At 39.7% G+C, this 20,821-nt stretch overlaps 1 protein-coding gene across 2 annotated transcripts in view; it reads left to right on the top strand.

Annotated features, from left to right (window-relative positions):
• The window catches only part of HLCS (holocarboxylase synthetase), a 156,457-nt gene that overhangs the window by 117,250 nt on the left and 18,386 nt on the right, over nt 1–20,821 (top strand). For both annotated transcript variants that reach the window (XR_008319210.1, XM_053308220.1), the window contains 2 exons: nt 13,523–13,590; nt 14,937–15,097. Coding sequence is in view for 1 of the 2 variants with exons in the window: in XM_053308220.1 (XP_053164195.1) it covers nt 13,523–13,590; nt 14,937–15,097 (229 nt within the window). In the remaining variant the exon portion in view is untranslated. The remainder of the gene's footprint in view (nt 1–13,522; nt 13,591–14,936; nt 15,098–20,821) is intronic.

The following is a 20,821-nucleotide window of genomic DNA, read 5'->3' as shown; positions in this document are numbered from 1 at the left end:
GGGAGGGCTAAGCAAGCCCTCCCCGCCCTAAAAACAAGGCCCCCCTTCGGTGCCGGTCCGGACTTCTCCGGACCGTGCACATCCCTACCTCACAATCAGTTTTGGATTTCCCTACCTGAAAGAGTTTAGTATCATCTGCAAATTTTGCCACCTCGCTGCTTACCCCTGCTTCTAGAACGTTTATTAATAAATTAAAAAGTACCGGTCCCAGTGCAGATCCCTGGGGGACCCCACTTCTTACTTCCCTCCATTGTGAAAACTCTCCATTTATCCCTACCCTCTGTTTCCTGTCTTTCAACCAGTTAGCAGTCCACACATGTACTTGTCCCCTTATCCCATGACCACTAAGTTTCCTCAGGAGTCTTTGATGAAGAACTTTGTCAAAAGCTTTTTGGAAGTCCAGGTATACTATGTCAGCTGGATCGCCTTGATCCACACACTTGTTGACACTCTCAAAGAACTCCAAAAGGTTTGTGAGACAAGATTTCCCTTTGCGGAAGCCATGCTGGTTCACTCCCAGCATGGCCTGTTCCTTTATGTGCTTTACAATTTTATCCTTGAGGATGCTTTTCATCAATTTGCCTGTTAAGCTAACCGGCCTGTAATTTCCTGGATCGCCATCCGGCCCTGGCAATTTGTTAGTTTTTCGTTTTCCCAGACAGTTTAGAACATCATCTTTTGTCACTTCTATCTGACTCAGTTATTTCACCTCCATCCCTAAAGTATCCTCTGCCATGAAGATGGACACAAAGAACTCGTTTAGCTTCTCTGAAACTTCCATACTCTTCTTAATAATCCCTTTCACTTTCTCATTGTCTAATGGTCCAACCGCCTCCCTGGCAGGTTTCCTGCTTCTGATGTATTTGTTATTCCCCTTGATACTTTTAGCTAAATGTTCCTCAAACTCTCTTTTTGCCTCCCTTATTGTCACTTTGCATTTCTTTTGCCAGAGTTTGTGTTCCTTTATGTTCTCTTCATTTGGACAGGCCTTCCAATTTCGGAAGGAAGTCTTCTTCCCTTTTATGGCTTCCTTGACGGTGCCTGTTAGCCAAGTCCATCCTCCTGGACTTAGTGGTACCTTTCCTCCTTTTGGGTATACACTATAATGGCTTCTAGTATTGTGGTTTTGAGTAAACTCCATGCACCCTGGAGTGAAGTGACTCTCCTGATTTTCCCTTTCAGCTTTCTTTTCACCATACTCCTCATTTTGGAGAAGTATCTTCTTCTGAAATTCAAAATGTCTTTGTTAGACTTCCTTGGTGATTCTCTCCCCGCATGTATGTTGAATTAGATGGCACTATGGTCACTGTTCCCTAAAGGGTCGATGACACTGACATTGCGCACTAGGTCCTGGGTGCCACTCAGGATGAAGTCCAAGGTCTCCTTCTGTCTGCTTGGTTCTAAGACCAATTGTTCTAGGCTGGTCTTAAATGTTGATCTTCAGTGTCTTCAATGTTGGCACTTAAAAAATAATTTTACTAATGAGATAAAATAGCAATAGTAGCAATAGCACTTACATTTATATACCGCTTCATAGCCAGAGCTCTCTAAGCGGTTTACAATGATTTAGCATATTGCCCCCAACATTCTGGGTACTCATTTTACCGACCTCGGAAGGATGGAAGGCTGAGTCAACCTTGAGCCCCTGGTCAGGATCGAACTTGTAACCTTCTGGTTACAGGGCGGCAGTTTTACCACTGCACCACCAGGGGTAAAATAAAAAATAACTGAAAAAGAGAAAGAACAATTACCTCAACAAATTGTTTTCCTCAGGTGGTTAAGGATTGAATCAAGAACTTTTATGACAGTTTCAGATTCATGAAGTAGCAGTATTTGCTGCTATATATCAAATTCAGCATACATGCGGTGAGAGAATCACCAAGGCAGTCTAACACAGACATTTTGAGTTTCAGAAGAGGAAGCTTCTCCAAAATGAAGATCATGGTGAAAAGTTGCTTATACTTCGCAAGAGGAGAGTAACTGGCCCTATCCAACCCCAGCACAGCTTCCCTCCAGAGGCTGTTGCTGGTATCTGCCTTATGTTTCTTTTTAGATTGTCAGCCCTTTGGGGACAGGGGACCATCTTATTTATGTATTATTTCTTTTTCTTTGGAAACCACTTTGAAAACTTTGGTTGAAGAGTGGTATATAAATATTTGTTGTTGTTGTAGTATTTGTGATTTTTTAAAACATATAACTTACTTTACTATTGTTTCACTTTTATTTTGCTGCTCACAAGCAAACATTTTATAAAGTAACTACTGCAACTTGTGAATATGTTGGGCTTGAAGATTGGAATAGCTAATAATTGTGATTTTAGAGAGTAGAGCACTTAAGTAATTTTAGTAATGAGATAAAATAACTGAAAAAGAGAAAGAACAATTACCCCAACAAATAGTTTTCCTGAGGTGGGTAAGGATTGAATCAAGAACATTTATGACAGTTTCAGATTCATGAAGTAGCAATATTTGCTGCTATATATCAAAGTTGGCTTATTTCCTAACTTTTGGAGTCATTGTTACTATTTATATGTGTAGCCTTTTACATCGTAACTGAAAATAGATTTGAATAAAGTGGACACGAAGGAAAGATTTTGTGAAGGACAGCTCAGTGTCCATACTGGAGCTCTCACAAGGAATCACCATATGGTGGCCAAAGATTTTTGTCACAAAAAACGTTCAGAGCATTACGTTCTAATGATTTCTATAGAATGTAGATAGATTTAATGTTCTCCTTTTAAATGTATGTAATAAAGATGCTATAAATCATAGGAACTACCTATATAAAGTGAGTTATTATTTGTATTTTTAGCACCTTTTGTTGGTGGTTGCAGTCTAAAAAAGTGAAAAGCCCTGTGTATGTCTGGAGACTAATAAACAGCTGCACAGTTGTAAAAAGATGGATGGCTGTTAAGACTGTTCTGTTGACACAACCCCTGTGCATTGTAAAAAGGGTACCTTACCCTTTTCAGAGTGAAAAATACACTGGAATGCTTTCTTGTCTTATTGTGCAAGTAGAAGGATGGCATGCTAATCCTTTTGTACATACATGCTTATCATGGGAACCACATTGTTCTGATGGTTTTGCACAGGCCTGAAAGAATTTTACGTATCAGTTAAATAAGGATTTTGGAAAGAGTGTTTACTGTCTCTCTTACAAAAGTGAACTCTAGGTATTTACAGGGTTCCTGACATTGTCTTCATTTGTTTTCAGTTGCTATTTTATGCAATAGTTACACTTACAAATCAAAAAGGACATAGTTTTTCTAAGGCCCATCCACAATAGCAATTGTATAACCTTTTGTGGCAGGCCCATTCATCATCTAGTGGCAACTGCAGGCAGTTACTAAGGGCCCATACTGGTCCCTAGAACCCCCACCAACCCAAATTTCTTTTCCCCTGCCCCTTTTCAGTTTTTTCCCAGCATTGAGTGCTGAGAGGCTAGAAATCACACATGTTAATTCCCCTAATATGCAATCTTTCACAGTGCCTCTCCAGAACAACACTACATCAGGACAAGGCATTGTGGGAATTAAAATATTAGCGCTCTCCTATCTGCTGCTTATTCTGCTGCTGTGCTGTACCGCCGCCTCCTCCTTTTGCTGCTTACCATGGCAGTGATATAAGGAAGCTGTAAAAGGCTGGGATACATTGGGAAAGAGATCACTTCTGCTGTTTAAATTCCCCCAGAGCCCAGCTTTGAAATATTAAGTCACTCCAGAGTGATAAACTGTCCCGCAGCCAGGCATTTGGGGAGTGTAAAAGATGCACATACTTCAGCCCACTTTCATTGCATGCACTGGATCTTTTTGTTCCCCCAGGCCCACTTTTTTTAGACTGCAACCACCAAACAAATCTGCCCGTCATCATGGAGAGGTTATTTCCCACTTCAGACAAGCCCCGTCAGACCCATGAGCGATGGGGCATGGGGATGAATGACACAGCAGGACTTCCACCCCCTCTGCCCTGCTGCTCACGGGTACAGCAAGCCTTCAGACAAACCTTTGAAGGAGCTTATGGTTATGCTGATTGGGAGATCTGTGGAGAGGTGTAGTTTATATAAAAATTGTGCTGAACATGTCAGCAGCAGCTTTTTTCCTCTCTTTTTTCAAAACATTGCCAATGGAGGACAGTAATAAGTACTAGTAAATACAGTTTGCCTTGTGGGGGCATGTTTCAGGTAGCCAGTGATGAGAAGGATCACTGCCTGAAACGCTATTAGACTACCCAGAGCCAGGTGGACTAATAGTCTGGCTGACAAGCATCATATGCCTTCTTGTAGCATAGATATGTTCTTGACTGCAACTGCAAGCCCCACTTTCCCCCATCTTAGGGACGGTTCAATTGTGTTAAAGGGGAAATTCCATATACCTGTACATGTGACTCTCATATCACATGGTTTGACATGCTCTTTAGAAGAACGTTTGCTGCTAATTGGAAGTTCACATCCTGCATGTTTAGCAAGATTTTTAAAGTGTTCCCTCTGTTTTTCTAGTGCTTGAAGTATCTCTGGTCTATGTCAGGGGTGGACTGAAGATAGTCAGGATCTACTGGTAGATTTCTTGGTAATCATCAAAGATTTCTGACCCACAGTTGTTTATGGCAGCAGCAAACCCTGCCCACCCCGCAAAAAATTAGACTGCTAAAATTAAGAAAGCGTTCAGAGACATCAGGAATAGATTTTTGCATGAAAGAATTGTGAGGTCTGTTCTGGTACTGAAACAACTATACTAACAAACTTCTGGGTTAAGCGTGTGCCACCTCCATCCTAAGAGGAAAGATGCCTCTAAATATCAGTTGCAGGGGAGCAACATAAGGAGAGGGGCATGCTCTCACCTCTTGTCTGAGGGCATCTTGTGGGCCACTGTGTGAAACAGGATACTGGACTACATAGGCCTTGGGCCTGATCCAGCAGGATGGTTCTTATGTGTTCACAGGCACCCTATTACTGAAATCTAACGTGTATGTTCCCATGAGCCACTCTGCTCTATATTATAAAAATAATAGTAAATATATATTTTATTCTGCAAGCAACAAATACTACATTTTTGCTGCTTCTGGAAAACTGCAAAGTTGTTTAAAGTGTGTGAAAGTATAACAGAATTTCTATAGCCAAATTTTTCATCTCAGTATTCCTTGGTCTCTGCTACAATGTTTCATATGACAGATTTTGACGGTTAGATAGCAAAATGCGCAGGTTTTTTCTTATCTGGTAATTGGTCTACATATATATCTACATATATACATATATGTCATATGTATGATATACATTAGAGAGAGAGAGAGAGAGAGAGAGAGAGAGAGAGAGAGAGAGAGAGATCTCAACATATATATCTACAGATATATCCTATGTAGTCTTGGGGTGTGTGTGTGTGTGTTTGTGTATAAATAAAATTCCAGTATGGAATACATGTACCTGGAATTATTACAGTAGTGGTACTTCTACACTTCATATAGAAAGCTGGAATTTGGTACTTATGTAGTCTTACTATATAAGTTACTAGAAAAGTCTGAAACAGGAAATCTGTAAATCCTCCCCCACAAAAGCAAGGGACTTGCTGTTCCTTAAATTGAACATTTAGGGAACAGTAAGTCTCATGCTTTTGTGGGGGAGATTTACATTTCCCTTGATTTTTGGGAGACATATTTTTTAGTAACTGGAGAATCTTGTCAGAGTATATACCAAAATAAGAGCTAAATCCCTGTATTGATATTTAGGAAATCTATTTATTATCTATACTTTCATAGCATTATTTAATTATCTGATCATTGTGATCAGGAAATATTAAATGTTGCATTTTATTGCTTTTTCTTACTTCAGTTGACTTAACCTTATGGTTTAATTCTGCATTTTCTGCCAGTGAATATAGTATCATTAGGGCATTATAAAAAATATAGCCTCCCAAATGTTGGCTATTGGATATCCCTTTACTGTTCTTTCCCTTAAATAACATTATAATTCTTCTTCCAAAATTAAGCTAAAATGTCTAGAAATGACAATAGTGCCTGGTAATGATTTTTAAAAGGTGTTCATTTAAAGGCAGAATTATCTACATGTAAGCAAGTTTGCATTTCAGTGTTCTAGACAACTTCTGTTCAGTGAGGCTCTAAAAATAATTTGGGGGGAAATGATATATTGGTAATGTAATATGAAGTTTTTGACTTAGATCATTACTTTGAATCCAGCTCAGATTTGTTGTAATAAGACATTGTTAGCAGGTGAAGATTTTCTTGGTGGCCTGTGTGAAAAGAATTGATCATCTGATATTGTAGACACAGATGTTTTCACCATAGAAAGATACTATATATGCACACCTTTTGTTGCTGATCACAGCAAGGAAGTTAATAATTCAGCAAGGGCAAAATGATTGAGGTTAGTTTTATCTGTGCTATCCAGTTGTCAAAAGTTGAGGAATCTCTTGGAATATTGGCTGTAGCACATCAAATTCCATATGTTTTTATGTATAGGTTTTTTCCTAAGTGAAAGTTTTTTAACTTTAATCTTTAAAATTGGCTTATAAATCTTCTGTTACTTAGGACTCCTATGTAAAAGTTTATGTACAGCGCATTTACAGTTCGTTGTAAACTTAGCATCGTACTATTATTTCTATGGGCAGCTTCTGATGACATGCAAAACCCAAATTGAAGCTGAGCTCTGAGCAACCTCCCCCAGCCCCAAGAGTGCACACTGCCCGCTCCTATCCCTGAGTGAGTACCTGCTTCCTTTCTCGTTTAGATTATGCCAAGATTGGTTGTGACATCTGAACCCACCAATCTTGGCTATTCTAACCTATTTGTTTCAGAGAACTGAAGCCCTGAAACTCACTTGAACCCTCAAGAACCTCAGCTGAAGCCCAAAGGTGAGCTTTGAAATTCACTTTAACCTCAGTTGAAGCCAAGCTCTGTACATTACTCAGATCTGGGAGCACACACTCCCCGTTTACATCCCGATGCAAGTGCCAACATCTTTTCTCAGAAGATGTCAAGATTGGTAGGTTCGGATGTTGCAACCAATCTCAGAATATTCTAAACTGTTTGCTTCAGAAAACGCCAGCCCCCAAACTCACTTGAACCCTCAGGACATATTTCAGATGGCACAGAATGTTTTATGGAAAGTGGAGGGTCATCATAATTTGCTCCCACTGCCAGCAGTGCCACTGAGTTAGTTGAACTTTTCAAAAGCACCGGTGCTTCTCCTGTTGCTTTGTGAGTCAGAATGTCAGCCTGTGTGTTCAAGGAAATATATTCAGAATGACTTTATTTATTTTAAGGAAAACTATTTGAGGTTCTCCTCATACATCTCTGTTGAAAACTCCCTCTTTTTCTGTTACTTTGTGGTCTTGACAATGTTAACAGGGAAATGGATTTACTGAACAAAGACATCCTTTAAGCTTTGAGCTTTGGAATTATACCAGCAAGTCTGAACCAACCTTTCAAATTTTACTGGCATTTTGTTGGCAAATCAGTTTTGGCATCTGTTTTCTTATTTGAATATGTTTCCTGGCACTTTGGGTAGCCTAATTCTAAATTATTATTTTAATTTACCTTATGTAACAATACTTCTATCAATTTGCCTTTGTTAGTATAACTTATTTTATTATTAGACATAGCATACTTTTTATCCTCTGATAAATTGTAAAAAGCAATCATTTCTTTTAAAAGCTTTTAAAACATCATTGCACATTTGGCCACTGCAGGCCGAATGGTCAGGATAATAAAAGCATGCTAATACACTGAAAGCTGAAAGTATTGCAATGCTGTCATATGTTTATCATCTCTAAGGGCGTGGACCTTGTCAAAAATCACAATTAGCATTTGTCCTCCCAGCTGGCTCATGTACTATTCTGAACATCGCTGCTTGATCAGGAGAGTCTAGTAGCACTCTGGCATTTCTATAATTAAAGAAATTTTCCCTTTCTTCTCCGTTTCCTTTTATGGGCTTATGTTTTCTCCCTTCATGGAGGTAGTAGCAAGGTGGTAGGGAAACCAAGGTGGTGGGGGAAGTGCCTTGTGACGGCATGTGAGGCAGCAGCAAAGTGGCCAATGGACTTATGAAGGAACACATGGCAGAAATTCATCAGGGGCATCTCTAGAAAGTAATTGGAAAAGCTACACCTGTTGAATTTCTGCCTGGAGGCATTCCCTCCTCAGCGCAATCATGAGCTGTAAGATCAAGGCAAAGTGTGGATGCATTGAGTCTTGTTTGTAAAGCCAGCATAATATACAAGACATAAAAAGTCTTTATAGTGTATATGGTGTGGAAGTTAAGAGGGACATCTTAACTTGTAATTTCCACGCTTTTTAGAGCACAAGTGAAAATGTAATGCAACTTAACTCTAATATTAAACCAAACATTTTTGGATTACTGAATACTCTTATGAATGACTCTGTCAATGAGGCAGAAACAGCAAATATGACTACTATTTATATACTGCTTTTCAATGAAAATGTTCTCAAAGCAGTTTACATAGATTGATTGATTGATTAATTAATTAATTAATAATATAGTGCCCTTTCCCAAAAGGCTCACAGTGTTGTCCCCCAAAGGCTCACAAAACACAAGGGAGATTCCAGCAACAGCTACTGAAGGAATACTAAATATAAGAGGATTACTACTTTGAAAGGTGCCTCTTAGTTAGCAGTGAACTAATAATACAACTGGTCCATTTTGTCAATTTCCTCCTCTTTCAATACTCTCACACATTTTTTGGAGACTGATGGAGACACACACACACATTTATCCCACGTTTGAGATCTGCCACAATATTAGAAAGCATGGTAGTTCCGATCCTTGTATAGGACAGCTGCCAGCATTTAAAATTACCTCACTACTGGGATACTCACTGTGACTTGTCAGATGATGAAGAAGCAGTGCCCATACACTCTGCTATGTAGGGTTCTTAAAAGAACCTGACAACGGAGTAAGTTGGTACTTGTTCCACATAAATGTTCTTAGATAATTAAACTGTATCTGGAACCCCAAGTTGACTTACCCACTTCATAGCATTGTTAGTATCATAGTTAAGCCAGCCCTGTCTAGTTAAAATGTTGTTGTTGGTGGTGGTGGTGTTTTTTTTTCGGGGGTGGGGGGTTAAACTTCTGTTTTTAAAAGTGCAATGTATTGTGGTAGGTATAAATGCTTCCAGTTCTAAAACATATATTGTAAATAGAAGCACAGACTCCCTTAATAAAGTCACATGAATAGAATAATTTTCAAATGCTCAGTATAAAGGTGGCAAAGGTTACTTCTGATCCCCAAGTTTTTCAACATCTGGAATGTAATGTTGCTTTTTGTTGTTTTTTGTAATACCTCTGCAATACCATAACACAGCAGGGCACGTTAATGAGAGTTTCAGTCTGAAAACCACAACATCAATGAAATTTATAGATGTCAGGTCATTAACATTAGTCAAACATAGTTTCTGTGGTTTTAGTTCCAATTTTAAGTAGGTATAATAAAAGTCATTTACTGGCTATGAAGACTAAGCGTCTTTAGACTTGATGAAATTTCAGTTAACTATTCTGTATTAAACTAATACTGGTTTCAGTCTATGCTGTAAGCATTTTTGTTAAAAATGCTTAATGATCTAATGCAGACTATTTAAAAAGTTTTGCCTGTTTTTACTATTTTCCATGGATTATAAAAGTTTTCTGTAAACTTTAATGCTTCAGCATTTCAATGTGAAATGATAATTTGAGATTAAGCTGAAGCACTATTTTGAGTACTGAAGATTTCACTCTCCCATTTGGCCTAGTGCACCATTATCATTTTTGAAATTAATTCATTGCACATCAGTGAATGTGCCTTCAAAATGCAACATTTTATAAAAGCAGAAATTTTGAAGATGAGATTAGCAAAGGGATTGTGTAAATCCCTCGCGTTTTGGGCAGTAAATAAATAAATGGTTAATGAGAATAGCTTGAACCAGTGTGTAGAGGCAGTCCAGACAAGTTATTCCAGGCAAGACAGAGATGCTATGGGTTGAGAAGACTGGTTATCTGAGTGGACATGCACAACCAGTCCTTGATGGGGCTGGACACTTCCTGAAATATCAGGTATGCAACATGGGATGGGTAGGTCCTTGATCCATTGTTATCGCTGAATGCTCAGATGATAGCAATAGCTAGTAGTGCCTTTTTACCAGCTCATTTAGTGACCTCAGTTAATAATGCACTGGTCCCATCCAGACTAGACTAATATAAATCACTGCCTTTAAAGATCATTAGGAAACTTCGAGTGATTCAAACTGTAGCTACCAGAATGTTGGTGAGGGCTGGACAGTCTGCACTTATTACACTAATCAGGCCCTACTCTCTGGCCTACCATTCTCTCAAATTCAACTGGAAAGTACCAGGGCAGAGGACCTCCTTGGTGAGGGTGCCACAGTTGTGAAATTCCTTTCTAGAGAAGTTTTTGCCATATCTCAATTTTCCTAGCTTTTAAACAAGCTCTGATTCTACCCTTCCACAAATTATTCAGTAATGTGTAAGGAAGAAGTTTTTAGCTGTACAGTTTTCTTACTTTTATTGTATTTAAACATGTTGATTTTACTCATTGACATGATACACAGCATTACAGAGCCATAACACCAAGTCCCAGGGCTGCCGCAGACTTCTAAGGCAGCCATGATGACACTGGTGAAAAGGAGCAGTTGCAGAAGCAACGTTTCTGCAGGTTTCCTCATTGTCACAAATGGGGAATCTTGTGGAAAGGCTGCTTCTGCAACGGCTGCTTCTGAAAAGTTCCACAACTGCTGTCTCTGTAATACTGTGCATCGTGTCACCCAATGAGGTCATGCACACAAACTCCAGCAACCACTGTGAAGGGCTGCAGGGAAAGCAGGAGCTCCCCTGTCATCCCCGACAGATGAACAGCAGCTGCCCTCCCCTCTGCCGTGCCACACGCCCACAGCAGCGCAGCCACAGCAGGAGTTGGGAGCGGGAAGATTCCCCACTCCTGCATCCCAGAGTACCATGCGGCACAAGTGCAGCAGTTCTTCCCCCTGACTCACTGCCGGAAATGGTGGCAGGCAGGTGGAAGCCTTTTAACTCGGCAGCGATTGTGCTGATGGTTGCCTGCCGAGGTTAAACAAACTGCAGGTTCATTTAACCTCAGATAAAATTTCAGAACATATACCTATGCTTATGGTTGCAATTGGTGCATGTTGAATCATCAGCATGAAAGTAGATTATTATTATTGTGATTTAAACCTTTGACAGTATTTCTTGAATGTGGGGAAACATCATATATGTGAAATGATTATGAATGAATATGTGAAATATCTGCATTCTTAATTAATGTGATTAGTATGCAACATCAATCTATGCTGTTTTGTGGTATTTTCTTCTATGTTTATCATTTCTAAATGAATAGGAGTCCTGTGAGGCTCAAAAGTCTGCATTCTGTTTTGTCTGTTAGTAGTAGTTCAGGAAGGATTCTACTTTTCCTTTTCTCTTTTTCTGCATCAACAGAGATATGATTCTGCACAGAGGTAGTTAGAATGTAAAACTGTTTACAATTGCTTCTTTCTGTTATGAAATCCCTCTCAAACTTTATTTTCTGAAAACTAGGGATATAAGTTATAAAATTCACAAGCACTTTATTATGGTCTTGGAACTGTGTGGTAATGCCCCTAGAGCTATCTCAGATAGCATAAATAAATCTGTCTGACTCCAGTAGTCTCAGTCTAGGTATTAGCAACTTTTCTATGTTGTATTTCTCTGTACAGAATTTCCTCTTGGCCTTCAGTAGCACAGGAGCTCAGTCTTGTCACTGGTATACTCTAGTAACTCCAGCCAAACCACTTAGCAACTCCATGCATATGTTTCCTTAATCACATCTTTGTTCTGGAGACTTGTGTTTGGTGTCATAACTAACTTTTTTCCTCTCCTGATTTTTCTTCCTTGTAACATATGACTTGCCTGTTATGTTCTGCCTAGACAGAGGATTGAGGGAATGCCAGTTGCTTCACCTATATTTATAATCTGTCCATAGTACCATTTCCAGATTTAAATTAGGGGCGGGGGGTATAACATGAATGTAGCATTGAAGCTGAAGCAGTGCTTAACTCTTACCTGCAGAGTTTCTAGAAGACAATATTAAACTTAAATGGATACAAAGAACCTCTCTCATAATCTTTCTTCCAGCGCCCAAAATATACTTTAACAGCAATGGCTGATGGTAGATGGTCTCAATAAGCAATTCATGATGGCCAAGAGAAACAATTATCAAGCTGTATTTAATGTATAATGGAAGTAGAACTGGCAAAGAGATCTTCTGGCCATTTCTTAGAGAACTGACTTGCTGATATTTGCATAAATGTGAGAAAACATCACGTTACCTCTTATGTGGTTCAAGTATTTGTAGTTACCGACGACTTCAGAATAACTTATTCCTTTTACAGTTATATGAAAACTGAGCCATTATGATGTTCAAAAACATTTTGAATCACTTTTTGTGTTCTTTATGTCTAATTTATCTAGCTTATAGAACTAAATATAAAATATCACTTTTCACACCACAGTGGGAGTGGATTTGGAAGCACCTTCAGTAACCATTGGAACCAACCATTAATTCCCAGTGAGCAGCAGAGGGTGCACTTGTGCTTATAACTCTGCTTCTCTTCAGGGTCACTAGCTTTAATTCCAGGGTTTTGAGGTTCTTAAATATTCCAATATTCAGAAAAAGTTACTTTGTATACCAGTTGTTTCTCTACAATTTATGTTGTGGGCATCTCTGTAACCTCTGCCATAAAAATGCATTTCCAGACTTTCGAAACTTTAATAATTTGACAAATATGTCTAGCAAATGCATTTTTTCCATTGAATAAATCTCATCTTTCCCAAATCTAAAAATAAAATGAAAAAGATCTCAGCACTGTTCAAATGTTACCAAGGCAGCTTAAAGAATATTCTCACAAAAAGGTTTAACATTTACTCATTTGGTGGTGTTTGAATGTGTGTGAGTTTCTACTTATCCCCCAAAGGAAAGCTTTTAAGTGAAACCATTTTAAAAGCAGAGCACAAACCTAAAATAAGCCAGTGTTCTCTAGAGTTCTCAGAAGGTGTAGATTTATTTACTGTAGTTAAATCATAATTAGTTCTCAAGGGATAGTGTCTCTTTTAAACTGCTTTATTGCCACCGTACTGGTTTTCTAAATAATCAGAAACTGCTGCTGTTGCTGTATGTGAACGAGCATGCATTTGCTGTAAGTAGAAACAAATGTCTGGAATTGCCAGTTGTCACTTATGAAGGATAGTGACACTCTTTAAGAATAAGCACTTCAAGAAGTGTAGGAAATGCAGGTACTTGGATTAAATATAATCTTAATCTTAATAATCTCTTGTGTCTCATTATAGATTTGATATTTCATGTTAATATTTTTCAATACATTTCATCTTTTGAATATTCCCTTACCCTTTTTACCTGTAACTGAAACAATATTTATAGTGTAAAAACCTCTACAATATTTTTATGGAAGCCACACAATGTTCTACAGGCATTCTCTTTGTATAATTTGCAGGTTGATGTTCAAGGTGCCACAGGAAATAGGTCTAATAGCGATTGCAATTCAACAAACTCAAGGGAAAGGTAAATTGATGGGAATCCAGTGTTGGTGGAATGTATTTGATTAAGGCAGCAATGCAAGTTCGTGTCTTATAGATAACCCTGTGTTTTAATACATATAATTTTGAATAGCTAAAGTAACTATAGCTCTCTACAGTGAAACCATCCTAAGGGATTTTTCTAACTATTTTTCATGCAAGTTTTTCCAAGCCCCTGATGTTTTTCCTCCGGATAGTACTTCTGTTGTTGGAATACAGGTGAAACTCGGAAAATTAGAATATCGTGCAAAAGTCCATTAATTTCAGTAATGCAAATTAAAAGGTGAAACTGATATATGAGACAGACACATTACATGCAAAGCGAGATAAGTCAAGCCTTAATTTGTTATAATTGTGATGATCATGGCGTACAGCTCACGAAAACCCCAAATCCACAATCTCAGAAAATTAGAATATTACATGGAACCAAGAAAACAAGGATTGAAGGATAGAACAATATTGGACCTCTGAAAAGTATAAGCATGCATATGTATTCAGTACTTGGTTTGGGCCCCTTTTGCAGCAATTACTGCCTCAATGCAGCGTGGCATGGATGCTATCAGCCTGTGGCACTGATGAGGTATTATGGAAGACCAGGATGCTTCATTAGCTGTCTTCAGCAATTCTGCATTGTTTGGTCTCATGTCTCTCATCCTTCTCTTGGCAATGCCCCATAGATTCTCTATGGGGTCAGGTCAGGCGAGTTTGCTGGCCAGTCAAGCACAGTACACTGTATACTTTTCAGAGGTCCGATATTGTTCTATTCTTCAATCCTTGTCTTATTGGTCTTCTGGAAAGCCCCCCAAACTGTTTTCAGCCTTATGTTAGTAATTACTAGAAAGTTGTTTACCTCATAAGCTATCATTGCTACTGCTAACTGTAGGTTGCCAGCACTGCCATACCAAAACTTTACTGGCGCAAACTGTAACCAGAAAGCAATGTTCATCTTCCAGAAATAACAAGTTTTAACTTCCAGATCTATTGTCAGATATTGTTTCAGTTATACAAAAGAACCAGAAAAGCATGGACTTTTGATTCCTACATTAACCAAGTTACTATTGCATTGAATGACCTTTCCCAATGGTTATTCTGAATTTTAAAAAATATACAACTAAAGCAATGTTTATTCATTCCGAATATATTGGGTGTTCTTTCTCATGCATGAATTGGTGTGAGGTGCTTATGAATGGATTTTGGTTCCTTCTGCAAGAGATTGTTCCTTGGCCTTAACTGTACAAAGGTTTTTCTAAACGACTTGATGAAACATTCTTTCCATCTGCCAAAATATTATTTGTGAGTAGATAACTTTTAATCTTGGTTTCCTTTTTTAAGGTCGTGGCAGGAACACCTGGCTGAGTCCTGTAGGAGCTGCATTATCAACTTTACATATCACCATTTCTTCATCTTCCCAGTTAGGACAAAGGATTCCTTTTATTCAGCATCTGGTTTCTCTGGCAGTGGTGGAGTCTGTCAGATCAATACCTGGATATCAGGTATTGTCTTTTCATGTTCCCACTCCATTGTTTTTCACTTATTTTGACCTAAAATAGCTAAAATGTATACTTGGCATACCTCCTTACCATCACTCCACCATGGGAATTTCATTTATTTTGCCCTCAAGTTTTTCCACCCCTTCATGTATAAGACCAATGTTTCCATAGTGTACAACATGTATTACTGATGAGGGTGAAGTGATCAGTCCCTTTTGATTGAATGTGCTTTATAACAGTGGATTTGCCTTTTTGTCTAACTCTTAGACTTTTAAAATTTTTGGTTATAGAAATATTGAGGGGAAACTGAGAAGAAAAAATAATAAAACTGACAATTGCCTCTTGGGTTTTTGTTGGAGCAGTTTCAGTGGCCACTTCATCCTTTAAAAAAGTTTTTCCCCCAGCCCTTGTTTAATGTTAAAAATCTTTGCCTAAATTCTGAAGCAAGAAGCTAACCATATCCTCTCAAGAGGGAATCAAGTGTCCTGTCATCAGCACTCAAATTACAAACCAATCTTCTTTAGTACCTCATCCATTTCCTTTGAATGTAACGAATTCTTAATATTGGCTAACTGTAAAACATTGCTATTTTACAGGACTAGTTAATGAAAACATATGTTTCCTATATTATACAAAATCAATGACTTGCACACATTTACACATGAATTTCATTACAGTTGTACCCAGTAGCCTTTTGTATAGTTTAGGGGTTGTCTTCTATTAACACTTCCCAACTTCAGGAGTTCATAACTTGACTGTAAAAAATGCTTCATGGACGAATATAAAGCAACATATAGTTCTCTGTGGTTTAGAGCATTGACTGTTTAATGCAGGAATCCGCAAAAAGAGAGCTTATACATTATGAGGATAGTTCAGTCATTTATTATACATGTGTAATCCTGTTGATATTAGTTAGATAACACCAGAGCAAATGAACCCATTTGAAGCCCATTGTGTTTTTATGTCACCTTTTTTGATTTGACTATTGGCTTTGACTTCAGACCATCTACCGTTACTCTCTTGGACTAGTTTTCGACTCTGAGCTGACTACTCAGCTTGACACAGTCTGTTTATGTTTTTCTCTCTACTCTGGTTACCACTCTACCCCTTCTGTATGGACCTTAGAAATATTTTCAAGAGGTGCACCTCCTGTAAGAGGACTCTATCCTCTTCAGACTGTCAAGATGAGTGCCTAATTTGCCATGGTGAAGGCTACAATTCGAGAGCTTGCAAGATTTGTCTGTCCTTTTCTAGATAGACCCCAAACAGCTGACTTTATGCCCTCCAACTCCTGGACCCAGATCACCTGGTCTCTCCACTCCACTGGTGTCAGTACTAACTGACGCTTGCTGTCAAGCTCCAAGCAACATCTTGTGCCAGTGATTGGGTGAGGTTACATTTAAAACTCCGGCCATACCATCTTAGTCTAACTCAAAATCCCTGCATTAAAAGCGAATGAATCATTTGCCGAGCCACATCTCCTCCCTTAAACGTCGAAAGTCTTCTCTGTCTTCTGCCTCAGTGTCAAGATCGATACTGAAGACCTCACCCCACACACCATCGCCTTCGACAGTGCAGAGGAGTTACTATGGACACCACAACATCTCACCGTCCCTGTCAGCTTTATGGACACTGACCGTATCGACAATTACACTTTGTCACTCTTCTCCGACACCAGGAGCTTACTCTATACTGAAAGCCATCACCTCGACATCAAAGGCTCTACCTACCAAAACTTCTCAACACCCCCAGGTCTTGCCGACGACAACATCAATAAGGAATCAGTCAAGCTATCCTCCTTTGACAGTTTTGACACCGGCTGAATCTATGATCAGGCTGGATTCCTCACCAGCCCCGCCTTCGGCACATTTGGCTCATTCTGTTGCTGCATGCAACCATCATTCATCTGCAGTTGGCTCTCCAGTGCTTCAGGAAATTCAAAAAAAGTATTTGGAATCCCTTATGGGATCTACTACATCAATACCTTCTGGCTCTACTTTTAAAGGTTTCCCGTTGCTCGATTTGAACACAGATGAAGAATCCAGTCCTCCTCAGGTGCCCAAAATTCCTTCTGGATCACCTAAGCAATTTATACCAAAGCAGTCACCTTACTCCTTGGCATGAGTGATACCATTACTTGGCTCCCACCTCTCATGCCTTAGACTATTGGAGCTCACCTGGTGGATTGGACCATGGCTACATAAGGGACTTTCGCTATTGTAGAGAACCTTACCACCCACTCTTTCCAGCATTTCCATATGATTTTGATGAATATTACCTTTGGAAGGCAAGGAAACTTAGGGAAGAGCTGAATGCTCCTGCACCAAAAGATCCAGCCAGTCCTTCTACCCTTCCTTCTATACCTTCCACACCACCTGTGATACCTGACATCTCTCATGAGCCTGTGCTGCCAGTCTTTCCTCCAAAGCTTTTCTGATACTCAGCCTCCGCCTGATAAAACACCACCTCAGAATGATACTTCTGATGGTGAATACAGCTCAACATCTTCCTCTCAGGATGACTCTGTCTTAACTGAACAACCTTCTGGGATGTCTCCTAATGAGAATGTTACCAACCTTCTGTCTGGTTCTCCAGTACAGGAGAAAAAATTGTATAGGCTGCCCATCTTAGACATGGCCAAAGCTCTAGGCCTTGAGGTCAAGACACTTACACAAGCGGTCCCTGATCCCGTATATGACTTTGTATTAACTTCCTCTTCCTCACAGTCTTCCGTTCTACCAATGCTTCCTGTATTGGCTAATTCGGCAAAGGTGGCCTGGTAAAGCCCAGCTGCTTCCATTTCTACGTCTATATACTTTGAGAGGCTGTACAGAATCCAGGAATAGTCTCGTCCTCTTTTATTTAAACATCCCCCACCTTACTTTTGTAGTAGAGTGTGCCATGTCTAGCAAGTCGGGGAAGACGCATTCCGCGCCATGTAACAAAGAAGCGAGGAAACTTGACAGTATGGGTAGATTCTCATATTCGTCATCTTGCCTGGTCATTAAAATCGCCAATTATATGGCATGCATGGTGAAATATAACTTCTCTCTGTGGGATGATTTCAAACCTGAATGATGTTTCAGAATCCTTCAGGGGAAAAGTCTGTTTTGGCTAAATCTGCAGAGATAACCAAGCTACATTTGAGAACTGCCAAACACTTGACCGAAACCGAATCCAGAGCTATAGCTGGAGCGCTCTCCCTCTGCTGCCATGCCTGGCTCCATTCTATTCCACCAACCAGAAAAGAGGAGATAGAGAACTTACCTTTTGAAGGAGAAGGTTTCTTTAGGAGACTATGGAGAAAATGAACAAGTTTTGTTACACAGCGAAAACCTTTACATCCTCATGCATTCCGTCTTCCTACTCTCAGTGCCTTAGATCTTACCAAATACAACACTTACCAAATACAACACAGGGCGATAGAAAGGAGTTCAAACACCCATTCAGATACAACCCAAAGCATCTGTACAAGTTCAGGAGGGTTTCCACACAGGGCTGTTACTGCGAATCTCCTCTGGAAGAGTGTGTGCATTCACACACTGGCCAGACTTACCCCAAAGTCCATTCAAGATCTTTTGAAATGCCCCCACACAAATCAGACTTTATCTTCCGAATTCTAGCTTTTCTGATGTATTTTTTAAGCAAGTTTTTCTGAATACACTGCAGCAAATGCCAGGGAGAGGCACTTACTAGAGCCTTTACATAATCATTAACATGATAAGAGGAAAGCAGTCTTTAGGAATGCAACTAGAACTGCCTTGCTTAGATGCAAAGACTGGAAAACCCAGTTTTCAGGAAGCAAACTCTTTGAAAGTTCTCATTACAAAATTTCTGTGTATGCTCAAATTGACTTTTTTTGAACAATGTTCGTCTGCTTGCTTAAGGTTTTTGCTGGTTCAAAAAGAGGTTTTGCCAACAAACTGATGTAAAGCACTGTAGTGACCAGTCTCCCCTCCCGCTAAAGAGTTAACAGGAAGTGGGCCCTTGTCTTGACTGACAGGCTGGTGAACTCCAGAACTCAACCGGTCAGTCAAACAGGTGCGGGGGGACCTAGAGAGCTGTTGCTGGGAATTCTGGGAACAAGAAAGGAAGTTCTGTGCTGGAGAAGCAGGGAGGACATGTGGCAGTGGAGTTTTGCTGCAGCAGGATGGCTTCCACTTGAACAAGACATGCAAATGGAAGAAGGTGGTTGGACTTAGTTTTTCTGGAGGAACACTCGTTTATGAAGTATAAAACTACCTTCTGTAAGTGGAAGATACCTCCAGCATGCAGAAATGCACCTTGAGTCTAAACCAATGTTTGTATTGGTTCGTATCGAAATTCATATGAAGACATAGAAACCATTTTAAAACAAAAATGTGTATTCACAAATCCTACCTTCCTATTATAAAAATGTAAAGGATATTTGCAGATTGGAATGGAGTGACTTAACTGTAAAAAGCTTGACCAGCTTGCTAAAGCCCCGCAGGGATGCCTGGGAGATGTAGTTCCTCCCAAGCTTCTGGGAGAAATTTAGGAGGAACTGCATCCCCCAGGCATCCTTGCAGTTCCCAACTGCCCTGCACTAGTGCCCAGCTTTCCTCTCATCACTTGCCATTCACCCTCTGGACGTTCCTTTTCCCTTTGTCAGGGGTCTTTTAAAAGGCCACCACTACGGTACCACCTTCCTATTGGAGCAGTTTCCTCTGAGGGGCTGCCTCCTTGTGGGGACTGGGAATTTCGAAGCACGATTCCAGTTTTTACCAACATGCACAGTCCTACACTTGATGCATTTCAAGCAGATAGACTTTTTTTTACATAGCACATAATCTATGGAATTCTCTGCCATAGAGTATGGTGATTGCCATCAGCTTGGATGGCTTTAAAAAGGGCTTAGACCAATTCATGGAGGACAAATCTATTAATGGGTACTGGTTTTGATGGCTATAGGCTACCTCCAGCTTCAGTGGCAGGATGCCTCTGAATACTAGTCGCAAGGAAGCTACAGCAGGAGAAGGTGCATGCCTTCATCTCCTGCTTGTGGGCTTCCTAGAAGCATCTGATGGGTCACTGGGAGAAACAGGATGCTGGACTAGATTGGCCTTGAGCCTGATCCAGAAAAAATATCTGTGTGTGTGTGTGTGTGTGTGTGTGTGTGTGTGTGTGTGTGTGTGTGTTCCTCAGAGGCAACTAAAAATGAAAATAATCAAACTCTTGCTGTCATAATTTTAAACGTATACTCTCTCATTCAAAATATAAAAAGATAACGTACTCTCAAAAAAGAAAGAAAGAAACGAGCCCCTCTTTTGATTTTACATAAGAGGGCAGTTGGAAGCAGGGTAGTAAAGGGTGCTTACTTATCCCCTTCCCTGCTACAAATTGCCTCCCAGCCATGTTTTATCCTGCAAGGCTTCCAATACAATACAAATTTGCCCTTGAAACATACATTTGAATTCCATGACGTTCTTTCTCAATTCTCTATTTCTTGGTGCTGATTCTATTTCCTTCCAGTATTTGTGCTTTTAATATAAAACTATATTCCTAGCCCTTTTTGTTCTGCTATATATTTTGTTTCTTTTAAGTGAAGCACAGGAATCACATTAACCTTCTCCTAGGAGAGGAGAACTGGTCTCAGGAGAGAAGAGCTGGTCTTGTGGTAGCAAGCATGACTTGTCCCCATAGCTGAGCAGGGTCTGCCCTGGTTGCATATGAATGAGAGACTTGATGTGTGAGCACTGCTTCAAG

The sequence above is a fragment of the Hemicordylus capensis genome, chromosome 3 (genome assembly GCF_027244095.1).
Source record: "Hemicordylus capensis ecotype Gifberg chromosome 3, rHemCap1.1.pri, whole genome shotgun sequence".
NCBI lineage: Eukaryota > Metazoa > Chordata > Lepidosauria > Squamata > Cordylidae > Hemicordylus > Hemicordylus capensis.
This window is presented reverse-complemented; position numbering and strand designations above follow the sequence as displayed.